General features: G+C 40.6%; 1 protein-coding gene across 8 annotated transcripts in view; it reads left to right on the top strand.

The window, feature by feature from the left end:
* IPCEF1 (interaction protein for cytohesin exchange factors 1) overlaps window positions 1-14,916 on the top strand; it is a 207,317-nt gene that overhangs the window by 152,392 nt on the left and 40,009 nt on the right. For all 8 annotated transcript variants that reach the window (XM_055267777.2, XM_063632873.1, XM_063632863.1 and 5 more), the window contains one exon: window positions 8,492-8,864. In XM_055267777.2, the coding sequence (XP_055123752.1) occupies window positions 8,492-8,864 (373 nt within the window). The remainder of the gene's footprint in view (window positions 1-8,491; window positions 8,865-14,916) is intronic.

Here is a 14,916-nt window from a genome sequence, read left to right as displayed (position 1 = left end):
AATTTAAAGATACTTCTGAGTTCAGTGACCTAACTTACTGGCCTCATGAGTATCCCTTCATTTATTGTTGTTAATAAACAATCCACATAATAAGGAAAATACATGCTACGTCAGAAGAGAGTCCAGTGAGCCAGGACGTGATGGGGTAGAGATTGGGTTGTGGCAAAGAATAGAGGAGCCAGGACAGGTCCGACTGAGAGCTAAGATCTGAGCGAAACCTGGAGAGGAGGTGTGAGAGTCAGCCAAGTGGATATTTGGGGGAAAAGTTTTCCAAGCAAAGGGAACAGTGAGAGTCAAGGTCTCCTTGGTGTGTGGTACTGCAAGGAGCCCTCTGTGGCTGAAGTGGGGTAAACCAAGATGAGAGTAGTAGGAAATGAAGCCAAAGCATAGTGGTAGCCATATCGTGGAGGGCATATGGGCCAGTTAAGGACTTTAGGGAGCCAATCAACTTCCATTTCAAATGGAGCCCTCAATCTGCTCTGCAAAAGACCCTGGGAAGTGGGAGGTAGGCATAGGATCAGAAAACTAAGAAAGGGTATACAGTAAGCTATTGCAAAAGATGGCAGCGATTCCATCAGGGGATAGCAGTGGGGTGGCAGAGAAATGGAATGGTTAGATTTTGAATCCGTTTGGAAGGTAGACCATCAAATAGGCAGATCAAATATGAGACAAATAGAGGAGATAAATATTTATAATCTCAGCTTCTAGCAGCTTATGCAGATTATTTCAACACGACAATCCTCACATTTTGATGTTTTTCAGAAGTAGTTTTTTAAATATTGAAAAGAGGAAAAAAATCAGCTGAAATAAACAAAAGAAGCAATAAGGAAAAATAAATCCTGCAAACTGTGGCCCTTGGCCAGCGACAGAGGAGGAAGTCAAAGTTTCCACCAGGCCAAAGTGGGTGGATGGCTTGAGCTCCAGAGTTCAACACCAGCCTGCACAACATGGTGAAACCCCGTCTTTACAGAAAAACAAAAAAACCCCAAAAAGTTTAAACACAGAAAGAGGTGAAATTAATTTTGGAAATTCACATTTAATCTTAACAAGACATATCTTGAACAGTTGTCTACCAAAGTCATTTGATTATTCAATATCTGTACTAAATGAAAGAACAGAAATGCAAGTGGATAGTTGGGTGAAAAATTCTCAGTGACTATATATACAAGAAAAAGGTAGAGAGAAAAATTCACCCTTTCTCCTCAAGATTTCAAAAAATGATTGTAAGCCATATGGTTGAATATCTAACTGATTTTAAGACTTTGCTAAAATTCGTGTTTATATTTTTGCCTCTGGCTTTAACAGCTCATCTTCATTCACAGCCTGCTCTCCTGGCAGTCAGTCATGCAGCCTGGTGGCTGTCCCCCAGCATCTCTCCTGCCTTCTGCTCCCACTGCCTAGTTGAGGCCGTCATTAGCCCTGGCCTGAGTTATTGAAATAGCAGGCTGTTTTTCTTTCCCTGTCTCTAGTCCCTCTCTCTCTCCTCCTAAAAACCACCTCCCAATTAGTCTTCCTAAGATGCAGTTCTGATCACATTGATTCACCTGCACAAAATCTTCCAGTGAATTCTCATTGCTTCTTAAATTAACTCCTGAGTCTTTGGCTTGGTATTTAAGTCCCTTGGGCTGTGTGCAGGCTGCCATTGCAGTCTTGCTGCCGATTTTGCCTTTGTCGTCAGCCCAACAAACGGCCTGCTGTTTCCCAAAAGCATTCCAGACATTCCTGCCCTTGCACCTGTAGGTATAAAGTTTCTCCACTTGCAGGACCACTTCCCCTCACTCCCACCCCAATCCCACCTTCCAAGTATCTTTCAAAATGGTAGCTTCAGATGTAGCTTCCTTCATGAGAGCATCTCTAGTCCTCTAGGTCAGGATAATTCTTCCCTCTTCTGAACTCTCTGTATTCCCATAGTGTTTCTTTTTTTGAAGATATTTTTCATGTTGTTATCACAATCTGCTTCTGATTACAGATTTTGTGTATCTGGTTTATTTCTCTAATTATTAAATTCTTAAAGTCAGAGCCAGTGCCCAATATCTTTTCATTTACCCACATCATTTATGACTCTGCCTAGCACACATTTGAAACTAAATACACATTTAACGGACAGATGGATGGGTGAGTGAGTGATTATTGTGACTTCATCCACAACCCCCACAAATGTCTTGCTCCACAAATATTTCCCGATGTGAATGAGAGATAATACTACTTTCCACTTGTCTAGTGCTTTTGCATGGCTTTGAGAAGAATGATTTCATTTGACTCTCACAGAAATCTTGTATGAGTTTTACAAATGAGGAAGTCAAAGTTCCAGAGAAATAAACATAGCTATCAGAAGTAGCATTTGCAAGCCGCTTGTTTCATGAAGAATATTCTTTATGGGATATCATTTGCCCCTCTTGATAAATTTGGAGTTGGTCAGGCAGCTGATAAATATTTTTGTGTATTTACCATGTACTAGGGACTGTTACCAATATGGGGGTGCCATGAAGAGCTTTTGAGAATAAAGTCTCCTGGCATCTCTTGATAGCCAAGGTAATCCTTTGGCAAAAGCCTCAGATGTAAGCCATTAGTTTCAGGCCTAGCAGCAGCTGGGGATGGCTGCAGCATAGCCAGGTAAAGGGGATCTGGGTGAGTTCCCGAAGTGTCTACTATTGTAATCCTAGTTGGAGGAACACAAGCAGAGGCATGGAGATACAAAACTTTATGATGTGTTAGAAAGGAAGGAATAATCAAATATGATAGCATTTGATTTTAAGTGGCAGCCTGGGGTAAACAAAAATGGAAAATGTGCACCTTGTCCTAATGGCAGTTTATTCATTGTCCTCTAAAATATTTCTACAATATATAGCTGCTCAAATTCAGCAGCATATGCACTAACTAGTTAGCTAACTAATTAAATAATAATACATAATAAATTAATGTGTTTCTTTGTGTGTATACGTTTTTATTTTGAAACAGAGTCTCACTCTTGTTGCCCAGGCTAGAGTGCAGTGGTGTGATCTCAGCTCACTGCAACCTCCGCCTCCCGGGTTCAAGTGATTCTCCTGCCTCAGCCTCCCAAGTAGCTGGGATTACAAGCATGCACCACCACGCCCAGCTAATTTTTGTATTTTTAGTAGAGACGGGGTTTCACCATGTTGGCCAGGCTGGTCTTGAACTCCTGACCTCGGGTGATCCACCTGTTTTGGCCTCCCAAAGTGTTGAGATTACAGGCATGAGCCTCCACACCTAGCCAATGTTTTAATAAGGCTGTTTTTATAAAAAAAAAAAAATACAGGGACGCTGAATTGAACTAGATGGTGTCTTCTCCCTTGAGCATCTTGAGTTCTGTGTTCAGGAAGAGGGACAATGCAGTAATAATTCAAACAAATTACTTCAAAGACTGACAAATGCTCTGAAGAAGATGAAGTAGGGCAATGGGCTAGGGAGTGGCCAGGGGTTGGAGGTGGAGAGGGTACTGCTGTGTTTGCTCTGTCATGGAAGACCCTGCTGAAGAAGTGATATTTCAATGGAGGTCCAAGCAATGGGAAGGAGGCCGTCCACCCAACATCCACAGGGAAGCCTTTCTGGCAGAAGGGACCAGAGATGTGTTGATGGGACAGAAAGAAGGCCAGTGGCTAGAAAGGAGTGGAGAAGGAGGGAGGAGACACAGGTGGAGGAGTCCTTAGGGGTTCATGTGGACCTTCTAAGCTCTAATGAATACTGTGGATATTTTTCTACCTAAGATGGGCAGCTATAAGAGGGTTTTCTGCACAGGAATATTGTGAACTTTTTGTGTGTGTTAGAAATACTCTATCTGTGGTTTGGAGGATGGACTGGGGTGGGGTGGGGGGCAGGGATAAGGCAGGAAGCCACTAGAATGGTACTTGGAGGTAAAATGACTTCTTCAAAGTCACTTGGATACTAAGGATCACAGTGATGAGTAGATCTTCGGTCAGCACATTGCCCAAGGTCATGCAGAAGGTCAGTGACAGAGAAGGAGTATACTATTACAAGGTCTTCTGGTATTTAGGGTGATGCTTCTCCTGGCATATAGGAGAAATACAAACATGATACTTCCTGGGGCTTAACAACAATTGACTGGTTTATTTTTTGTTTTTGCTAATATGGCGAATACGAGGAAAGGGAAGCTGTGTCCTTTTCTTTCTTCTCATTTTTGTTTTGTTTTGTTTTGTTTAGACTTTTTTGTTTCCATGCACTTTGACTCCTTAAGATTTCTATGCTGACTCACTTCTGCCTAATTACAGGCTTTGGGTGGCCATTTTAAACTATTTTTTCACCATGTCAAACTTGTGTTTGAAAAACAATTCCAAGAAAAGGATTTTAGGGCCAACATTTGAATGAAGCTTCTTCAAGAATTAAAACTATCCTATACAGAAAATAGGAAAAAATCGATATTAATTTTTAATGTAATCATATCATAGTCTCTTAACTAGAACTAAGATTTTTGAAATGTCTTTAATTTCCTCATTTAAATATAAAATACTTAATACCTAAGTGTTCTGAAGGGAATGAAACCACATACAATTATTAATCACTAACTAAATAAAATAATACTTTTATTTGAGGTTCTAAGAACATTTTGTCGGGCTATTTGCGTTGTAATTGGCACCGATAACCCCTTGATCCTGGGATTCGGATAAATCACTCAGCAACTTTATGGAGGATTTGAAGGAGCTCCTTCCCCAGAGGCTGAATAACTCTGGGGTGCTTTTCTTCACAAAGCTGGTTCTGGCCAATTCTTTGTCATTAATTTGTCACCAATTATGTGTCAAACAAGAGGCAAAAAATGGAGGTGAAAAATGATTTTAAAAAGCCTGTTTTCAGGTAGCTCATCAAAAAGATGAACAGTCAATCAGTAGTTGCAATCCAGTCGGCCCTTTGTATCTGTGGCGGTCTAGTTCCAGGAACCCCATGGAGACTAAAGTCTGCATACTCAAGTCCCACAGTGGGTCCTGCAGAACCCACCTACACGAAAAGTCGGCTCCCTGTGTCCTCGAGTTTCTCATCCTGCATCCCACAAATGCTGTCTTCATCCCCATTTGGTTGTGGGTTTGGAATCCATGGATACAGAGGGCTGACTGTATTTATTGGAAAAATATCTGTGCTTAAGTGGACCTGTGCAGTTTGAATCCCTAGTGTTCAAGGGACAACTGTGTAAGTTGATACACAAAATGACATTCCACCTATTATGATAGAAATAAGCCCAGAAGCACCAGGCAAAGCACCTGCCTGGCCCTGAGACTATCAGAGAAGCCTTCCTGGAGGAGTTGGTGTTTGAACAGACACACGAAGGATGGGCTCATATTTACCAATAGAGGTGGGGCAGAGAGGAGAGACTAGCACTGCCTTCTGCTTTCATTTGATCTTCATTGGGGAGCTTTATGAGTATATTGCACAGATGGTTCATAGAAGGCACTGAGCTAAGAGTTCTATGCTTGATGTTGGCTATTGGTTTCTCCAGAATGTTAGAAATAATGAGCCATGCCCTAGCACTACACGGTCTATAAAGCGTGTTTTCATACTGAATCCTTGGAAATGAAACTCTAGGTTCACTTTGATTTGTATTTGATCAATCTCTTTTCCAATGAAAACTCCCCCTGACCTGAACATGTAGTCACTTTCTCATTTTCCTTTTCCTCTTCTCCTCTTATTTCTTCTTTCTCTCTCTTTCTTTTTTTTCCCCTCATTCTTCTTTTCTCCATTTAAAAATGAAATTTGTAAGTGGTGCCTGGTGCCTAGAGAAAATGGATTGAGAGAGCATTTGCACTGTGTTTGAGTCATAGCACAAACACGATGACACTTCACAGATATTTCTAATACTCATTTAACAGGTCTTGATACTTTAAGCAGAGTTTTGAGATTCAATAAACCTTACAGACAGTCCTGTAGCAACTGTGTACATGGTCTTTTGTTCAAATAGCCCAGTTTATTATAATCTAATTAAAGTAGAGTCAGCAGGAGTAACAGGAAAAGCTTATTTGGTGTTGTTTCGAAAAAAGGAAGTTAATCACATAGAAGCTGAGTTTTACTAAAATAGCTCACAATAGGGGAACGTGTCAGGACTGGGCCAGAATGGTTATTTTTGTTAATATTTATTTTGTAGATCCTGTTAATGAGTAAACTATTCCTGCCATTTATTTGTACGATTTTGGGGTGGTGCATTACCTCCTCTAGATAACTGGGGTTTTATTGAAATTACAGATCTTTGATCTCTTGGTTATTAAAGATCTAAGCGATGTAAGGTAACAAGTTTATAAGGTACTTGACATGTTCCTGAATTGATTTTTTTATGTCTGTGCCAGTATATGATTATTGAGAAGATATGTGATTACTTAGTATCTTAACTAGAGGTTTTAATGTCATGCTACTTAAAAGTATATTTATTGATTATCTGACAATCCATGTCTAGCATGGAACTGATTGGGAACACATTGGGTAAATATTGGCTTCTCCCATCAAAACTCAGAGCTCAGAATCTACAAATTTCCTGGGGGCCATATTGATTTGGAAGAAAGTCAACTCTTCTGAATTAGTTGCAATGATTCTGAGGTTTTTGAAGAGGATCCTAGTTTACTCTTTGGCTTCCTGTCTCTATCAGCCTTCTTGAAACTTCCTTGGAGTTTTTTTGTTTGTTCGTTTTTGTTTTTTTGAGATGGAGCCTCACTCTGTTGCCCAGGCTGGAGTACAATCATGTGATCTTGGCTCACTGCAACTTCCACTTCTTGAGTTCAAGTGATTCTCCTGCCTCAGCTTCCCGAGTAGCTGAGATTACAGGCATGAGCCACCATGTCCTGCTAATTTTTGTATTTTTAGTAGAGATGGGGTTTCACCATGTTGGCCAGGCTGGTCTTGAACTCCTCACCTCAAGAGATCTGCCTGCCTCAGCCTCCCAAAGTGCTGGGATTACAGGCATGAGCCACCGCGCCTGGCCTTCCTTGGAGTTTTGAATGCTTGATATTGACAAGCATGTCTCATAGGATGATGTAATGCAACTGAACCATAAAATGCCTTCTCTATCTTATCTGCTGTTGGAGATATAGGGTGATCCGTAGAGTACTGGAGTCTAGATTTTTGGATTTTATTGGCCAATAAAGTTAAAAATGGAGGAACAAGATAGAGTTGCTGAATCTTTATTTTGCTACCTAGGACATTAAAGAAAGAAAACTCCAAAGAGACAAAGGCTTATATGTACTGTCACCATTTTTTAAAAAGAAGGCATGTATTTCAACATCAAAGTGTAGCAAAGATAAAAATCTCAGAATAAATGAAGTTCTTTCCAAGAGTTGTTGGTTATATTAATCCATTTTCACACCTCTGTAAAGAACTATCAGAGACTGGGTAATTTATAAAGAAAAGAGATTTTAATTGACTCACAGTTCCACATGGCTGGAGAAGCCTCAGGAAACTTACAATCATGGAGGAAGGTGAAGGGGAAACAAGGCACATCTTACATGGTGGCAGGAGAAAGAGTGAGTGAGGTGGGAATTGCCAAACACTTTTAAACTATCAGATCTCATGAGAACTCACTGTCATGAGAACAGCGTGGGGGAAACCACCCCCATGATCCAATCACCTCCCATCAGGTCCCTCCCTCCACATGTGGGGATTACAATTCGAGGTGAGATTTGGTTAGGGACACAGAGCCAACCATATCATTGGTGATGTTGCTTTGATGTTTTCTCTCTGTACTGATGCAAACGTCGCCAAGGCTTTTCATGCACTAAGGAATATGTGAGCGATATTCAAGGATTTAAGTTCGTATTTTGTTTCTGGAATGGCTCCAGCTTTTGCTCTCTTTTTCTTTTTTGGAGGCAGAGTCTTGCTCTGTCACCCAGACTGGAGTGCAGTGGCATGATCTTAGCTCGCTGCAATCTCTGCCTCCCAGGTTCAAGTGATTCTCCTCCCTCAGCCTCCTGAATAGCTGGGACTATAGGTGTGCGCCACCATGCCAGGCTAATTTTTGTATTTTTAGTAGAGACGGGATTTCAACATGTTGGCCAGGCTGGTCTCGAACTCCCGGCCTCAGGTGATCTGCCTGTCTCGGTCTTCCAAAGTGCTGGGGTTACAGGCATGAGCCATCGCACCCAGCCTCTCCTTTTTCATAATTATCTTTTTTGTTCTATCAGTGTGAATTCAGTGATAGATTGCAAATTGTATTTTGCTCAAAGTGTAACGCAGTATTCTGAAGGATTCCCAAAAGAGGCCTTTTAAGTTTCTGGGGAGCATTGAAGAATAGGACAAATCATGATAAGGAGATTTTTCAGATCCTAGAACAGTGAATTTAAAGTTACATAAATCAGTTTTGGAGAATGAAATCCTAATGTGTGTCAAACAGAAATAAATATCATGCCTTTACCTTTTCACTCTTTTATTATTGGCCACTTTTTGAAATAACACGGGGACACCGTGATTGAAAATGAAAGGTAGAGAATGATGGTTTAATCACGATGTCTTTTATTCTTTTTTTGGTTTTATTTGTGAAAAATAGGCTGCACAGCAGGCATCTTCATCCTCACCCAGCCTGAGTGGAACATCATCTTCTTTCTCTTCCCTGGAAAATACAGTGAAGACACCCAGCAGTTTTCCTTCCTCCTTATCTAAAGAGAGACAATCCTTGCCTGACACAGTTAACAGTTTGTCTGCTGCTGAAGATGAGGGACAACCAATAACGTTTGCTGTGCAAGTTCATTCACCTGTACCCTCAGAGGCAGGCAGCCACAAGGCCCGGGAAAACAGCTTTGTCACATCAGAAAGTGGATTTTTGAACTCTTTATCTAGTGATGATACTTCTTCATTGAGTAGCAATCATGACCATCTTATTGTCCCAGATAAGCCTGCTGGATCAAAGATCATGGACAAAGGTAAACCAAGAAATTATTTATTCTTCTTTAGGGAGTGAATATTTGTGTGTGTATGGAACTCTAATATTAATTTGTAACAAGAATGGTTAAACTCATGAATGATGATTCAATAATTAGTCAGTCAAGTGGGGCTATGCCCAGAGGTTGCTTTGTAGAGGAGTTTGCATGTGGACAACTCCAGCTACTAGGCCACTAATTACTTGCTGTAAGTGTCACTAACCAACTGCTTCAGAACTCTAAGACATGTGATCATAAAATAATGATACTTTTCCACCAATTGGAGAAAAAACTTGCCTCTTTTTTCGGTCCCATGTCCCATGTGCTGGAGCTTGTGGTGGTTAAATCAGGATTTTGTAGTCTGGTATTCATAACATCACCTCGATAGTTCAAAATGAGCTTAGAGCAGCCACTTTCCCTGGGCTGTGCCCCAGACAGTATCTAGTTCTTAGCCCATCAGCTCCTGAATGCTCCTGTGTGGTTAATGGGAAGACAGACAATTTGCACGCACTTTGTGCAGCATTAGAACCTTTACATATAAAGGACAGCACAACTTATGCGTTCAAAAAACATTTAAAGTCTTAACAAAGGAAAAGAATTAATTGTGTGTGGAAGTTAATAATATGAGGTTTAAAAAATACTCTGATAACTAGTCCTTGTCTTTTATTCAGGACTAATTTATTTTTACTACTGTTCAATCATGACGTGTCTTTTCTGATTGTGCGCTATTCATTCTGCTGTAAAACACGGTTACCTGATGGAAGATACTGAGCAGTGAAAGAATGATGAGTTTGGTTTGTATATTTTTGGTGTGCCACTGAGAGAAAGTTGACTTACTAAATTCTCATAATCACTTGCCAGAGTGTCTAATGACATAGATGACTGCTCTCTCCTCTCCTCTAGCCTAATCAGGAAATGTTTCTTTAAGTTCTCAAATTTCAGATGGGTACCCTGCTAATTTAATTTTTGGTATCAGTATAATTTGGCCAAGGATCACAACTGCAGACCAAGGTGTGTGTGTGTGTGTGTGTGTGTGTGTGTGTATAATATTTTAAAAGTATGTAAATTTCAATACTCAGCCTGGTAACTAATTCTCCAAGTTATAACAGTTGTCACCACTCTCTGAGGCCTTACCTAAAGATGCTTTACACAGACCTGCCTGGCCTCTGATGGCATTTTTCTTATACGCTTCCCCTTTATTTAGGCCAGCTATCTAGATTAGAAGAACTGCAGTAAATAAAGTCTTTGGCAAACCAACCTATTTCTAGAGGTGAGTGAGTAGCGTAGGGAGGAGAAAGAAAACCTTGTCACTGAGGAATGGAGAGGGCTAAAGATTGGACTGTGAGGAAGAGTAGTCTCAACCTGCCCTCAGGTTTGTGAGTTGCTGTCGTTTGGTCAAAGTATTGAACTTAATTGTATCTCCTTGGAAGCACAGAATTGAGTTCAATGGTGCAAGTCAAAAGGAGATAGATTTAAGCTCAGCATAAGAACTTTTTTTGATGTTATGAACTCTTCAAAATAGAATGGGTTCCTTGGAAAGTAATGCATTCCTTATTACTGGAGGTGTTTACTCATTCTGAGACAAACATTTTCATTGAATATTAATTACCTGTTGCATATTGGTCACAACTCTTGTTCTTGAAAAGATATACTGAAGAGAGAATTTAAGTATCTTGAACTAGATGACCTCTATCTTGATACTCAGAAGCGACTTCCAGATATAGGACTGGTGGAATTAAAGAAAATAATAAAAAGTACTACATCTATTATTTTTCTCCTACAAGCTCTTACTTTAATCATTGGCTCATAAGTAGAACTAAAAAAAATTTCACACACACACACACACACACACCAGGATGAGCATAGCTTCAAAAACATACTAGAGAATAAAATCCCATTTGCATTTTTTCCCAGGAGATAACCCTGGAGGTTGAGAGTTTTCTTTTAGGACCATAGCCAGAGAGTCATGGGAAGATGCAACAGTCCTTATTCCTGGCTAAATGCCATTCCAGGATTGCATGTGCTGTAGAGCCTGGCTGGGTACCAACAGCCCGTTTAATGTAAGAATGAAGCAACATGGTATTATTTAGTTTTGAGTTACACGCAGAGTGACCAGCAAAATCTGTATACTTCTTCAAACAGCTCAGTGTGATGGTATTCCTCTTGGTAAAAAGGAAAAGAAAATGGAAGTATTTTTTTTCTCTCATTGATTTGTTGGCAGTTGCCATATGCTACAGAATTTTTGCTGATGATTTTCTTCTGCTGCTGGGGATTTGGTTAAATTCCCAGAAGAACTGAACCACTTAAAGTCATCTCTATGGAAACAGCAACCCAATCTTTGCTTGCATTTGTGATGACTTGCTGTTGAGTAATCAAATTTCATATTATGCATCTTTTTACATGTGTGTTTATGTGTTGCAGACAAAGGTAGCTTTTCATTTTTGTGACTTTTAAAAGGTATTGTTTTTGAGTTACTAATAAAAAATTCCTGAAATTCTTGTGTCTGAAATTGTTCAAGGTGTTTTTATGTCAGGGATAGAAATCTTAACATGGTTCAAAACGAGAGCTAGGATTTTAAAAGATTAAGTCCCGGTGTCAAGATGCATTTGCTGGAAGAAGAGGCTTTCATCCTAGCAAAGATTCTTAAAGATTAATAACTGAGTCCTGAAACAAGCAGACAGTACATATTATAGCCTTCCTTTTATTTAGACAATGAAAGAAATATTTTTGCAGTTAGTATGCAATTAAAATTGTGGTTGCTAGGATTTTATGCTGAATTTAAATACTCTTAGACATTTTCTCCCATAGTGTAAACTATTAAAAAAATAAAATCAGGGTGTTAATTGCCTCCTATTGCCTTTTTTCACTGAGAGTTCCAGGTTCCAGAGCTCTAGGAATTATTCACTGATTATTTTCACAAAGCATAATGGGAAAAGAGGTGAGAGGGTTAATGACATGTTCATTTCAGCTCAAGTTTACCCTGTGCTCCTCATTTCTTTTGTTAGAAGTTTTTTGAACCATGACTTATGCCTGTGTGATAGTGAGTCACATATGTACAACACACACTACCTGCTGACAATGTGGAGACAATGTCACCTCTACTTAATGAATGGAGAAACCTTACTCTGGTTGCTGAAAAGCTGCATGTCAGCGAATAAGACGAATACCCAATTTATAGAAAGAAATTATCAGGTACAAGCACAGCCAGAATTGATCTGGGAGTCATGTAGATAACAAGCTTAATTTAAAAAAAAAAAAAAAAACAAAATATTGTTAAAGAAGAGACAGGCATTCTAGAGCATGCGTGACATTTCAGGAAAGTGACATGAATGAGCCAGATTTTAGGATTTAAAAAATAGTAACAAAATTGTACACAATCTGAGTGTGAACAGTCCTTCAGCTAGCTACTTTGAGTGTTGCTGTTGGAATCATGTAGTGTGCCTCCTCAGGAAGTATGTAATAAAAAATAAGTCCAAAACTGGACTCCATTCAATTTTGCATTATTACATTGTGCATATATCATTTTTTTGAGTACCTAACATGCATGTGCTGATGTACTTTGTGCTAAAGTGAATAAAATGTGAACAAGAGGGACTGGGCATGGTGGCTCACGTCTGTAATCCCAGCACTTTGTGAGGCCGAGGTAGGCGGATCACGAGTTCAGGAGTTCGAGACCAGCCTGGCCAACATAGTAAAACCCTGTTTCTACTAAAAATACAAAAATTAGCCAGGTATGGTGGCACACACCTGTAATCCCAGCTACTCTAGAGGCTGAGGCAGGAGAATTGCTTGAACCTGCAAGGCAGAGGTTGCAGTGAGCCGAGATCACGCCACTGCACCCCAGCCTGGGTGACAGAGCAAGACTCCGTTTCAAAAAAAAAAAAAAAATTGTGAACAAGGTACAATTCTGGTCTAAAAAATGTTAACACCTAATGGGCTGAGTGGGAGGAACTAGACACATTTAACAAAAGAAAGCAGAGTAAAATAGGTGCCACGGAAGAGATACAGAGTACTCCAGAGGTTTAAAAGAGAGCGGGGACCCAAGACAAGATCTCATCTAAGTGGCAAGATCTGTACATGGAGAAGGGAGGCATGGGAAAAGGGGATGGAAAGGACATTTGGTTGAGGTTGAATACTGGGATAGGTGTTCCTTAATTTAAACAGCGAATGGATGACCATTTCTAATCAGGGTGAGTTGGAAATATGCTTTAGGAAAATTATTTTAGCTGGGCCAGGCGCGGTGGCTTACGCCTGTAATCCCAGCACTTTGGGAGGCCAAGGCCAGGTGGATCACAAGGTCAGGAGATCGAGACCATCCTGGCTAACACGGTGAAACCCCATCTCTACTAAAAACACAAAAAATTAGCCAGGTGTGGTGGCGGGCACCTGTAGTCCCAGCTACTTGGGAGGCTGAGGCAGGAGAATGGCGTGAACCTGGGAGGTGGAGATTGCAGCGAGCCAAGATCGCGCCACTGCACTCCAGCCTGGGCAACAGACCGAGACTCTGTCTCAAAAAAAAAAAAAAAAAAAAAAGAAAGAAAAATTATTTTAGCTGTAGAGTGCAGGGAAGAATAGAATAAGAGGAGACAGGACGTAAGAAGGTTTAGGGAGTCTGCGTAGCAGCTGAGGTGGCAGTGGAGATGGGAAGGAAGGGGAGACGAGGGGTTTGGCAGCATGCCTATCAGGGTGAAGACTGATCTTGGTCTTTGTATCCTTAGCACTTAATTTTGTTCCTAGAACATTTCCTAGTAATCTTGTTTTGTGAAGTATCATTTGATGTTGGGAAAACCTTGAATATATGATCATTGGCATCAATGGCATTGATCTCAGGCATAGGTGACTCACCACCTGCTTTCTCTGATCCTGTGTCAGGTGGTTAAAGATCTCTATGAGTTGTCATGAAGTTGTGCTGATTAGGTTACCTGCAAATTGGTGTGATTTAAATAGGCCATTCATAAGACTCAGATTTTACATCATCTTTGTTTTTCATCCTACTTCCTACAATTTTTCCTGAAGCTAGGAGTTAGGAGTGGTAGGTGGTGGGAAGTCACTGGGGCAAAGGTATGGGAGATGGTGACAAGTGTAATCTAGAGTTCGGAGGTACGTAAGCTTAGAGTGGCGATGACAGTTTGAAAGAAGTAGGAGGGGTTGAGGAGTTGGAGGTCATAATTGAAAAAGGAAGGTAGTAGGTTCAGAAGAGACAGAATGTGAATAAGGTAAGAGGAATCTTCCACTCAGAAAGGAGTAAATTTAGAGGTGAGGATTTTATTTTATTTTATTTGTGGCGGAGTTTCACTCTTGTTGCCCAGGCTGGAGTGCAATGTTGTGATCTCAGCTCACTGCAACCTCTGCCTCCTGCATTCAAGTGATTCTCCTGCCTCAGCCTCCCAAGTAGCTGGGATTACAGGCATGTGCCACCACGCCTGGCTAATTTTGTATTTTTAATAGAGATGGGATTTCACCATGTTGGTCAGGCTGGTCTCGAACTCCTGACCTCAGGTGATCCACCCGCCTCGGCCTCCCAAATTGCTGGGATTACAGGATATGAGCCACCGTGATTTTAGACGTAAAACAGTTTGAAACGTTGAGGAGCGGGTATTAACAGTGATCTGCCCTGGGCGTTAAGTAGGCTAGGTGTACCACAGCTCATGGCCACAAATTCCTGCCCAGAATACCACATTTATTACAATGAAAACTGCGTATATCATGACAAAAAAAAGTCTTTGAAGTCTGTCATGTTGGACATCCTTTGTAATACTATGCTACTAGAACTGTGTTTTATCAACAGTTTTTTGAGCACTTTTTGTCTGTATAGAGTATGGAAAACAGCATTGGAAGAAAAAAATTGGGAGTATTGTCATGTTTGATGCTGGGGTCATTTCTAAATTAATGTGGCTTTGAGCCAAAGTGACCTGTCACAGGCCTCTCCTCCTTGTCAGTCTGGCAGCAAGGCAGAAGTGTTTGTTTTGCTTATCATGTGGTCTAGCAGCGTAGAGGGTTGGAAAGTTATCAGAGGGGTCTTCAGTTTTTCTTCTCTTTCTTATAACTTCTTGTT

The sequence above is a fragment of the Symphalangus syndactylus genome, chromosome 2 (assembly GCF_028878055.3).
Source record: "Symphalangus syndactylus isolate Jambi chromosome 2, NHGRI_mSymSyn1-v2.1_pri, whole genome shotgun sequence".
Taxonomy (NCBI): domain Eukaryota; kingdom Metazoa; phylum Chordata; class Mammalia; order Primates; family Hylobatidae; genus Symphalangus; species Symphalangus syndactylus.
This window is presented reverse-complemented; position numbering and strand designations above follow the sequence as displayed.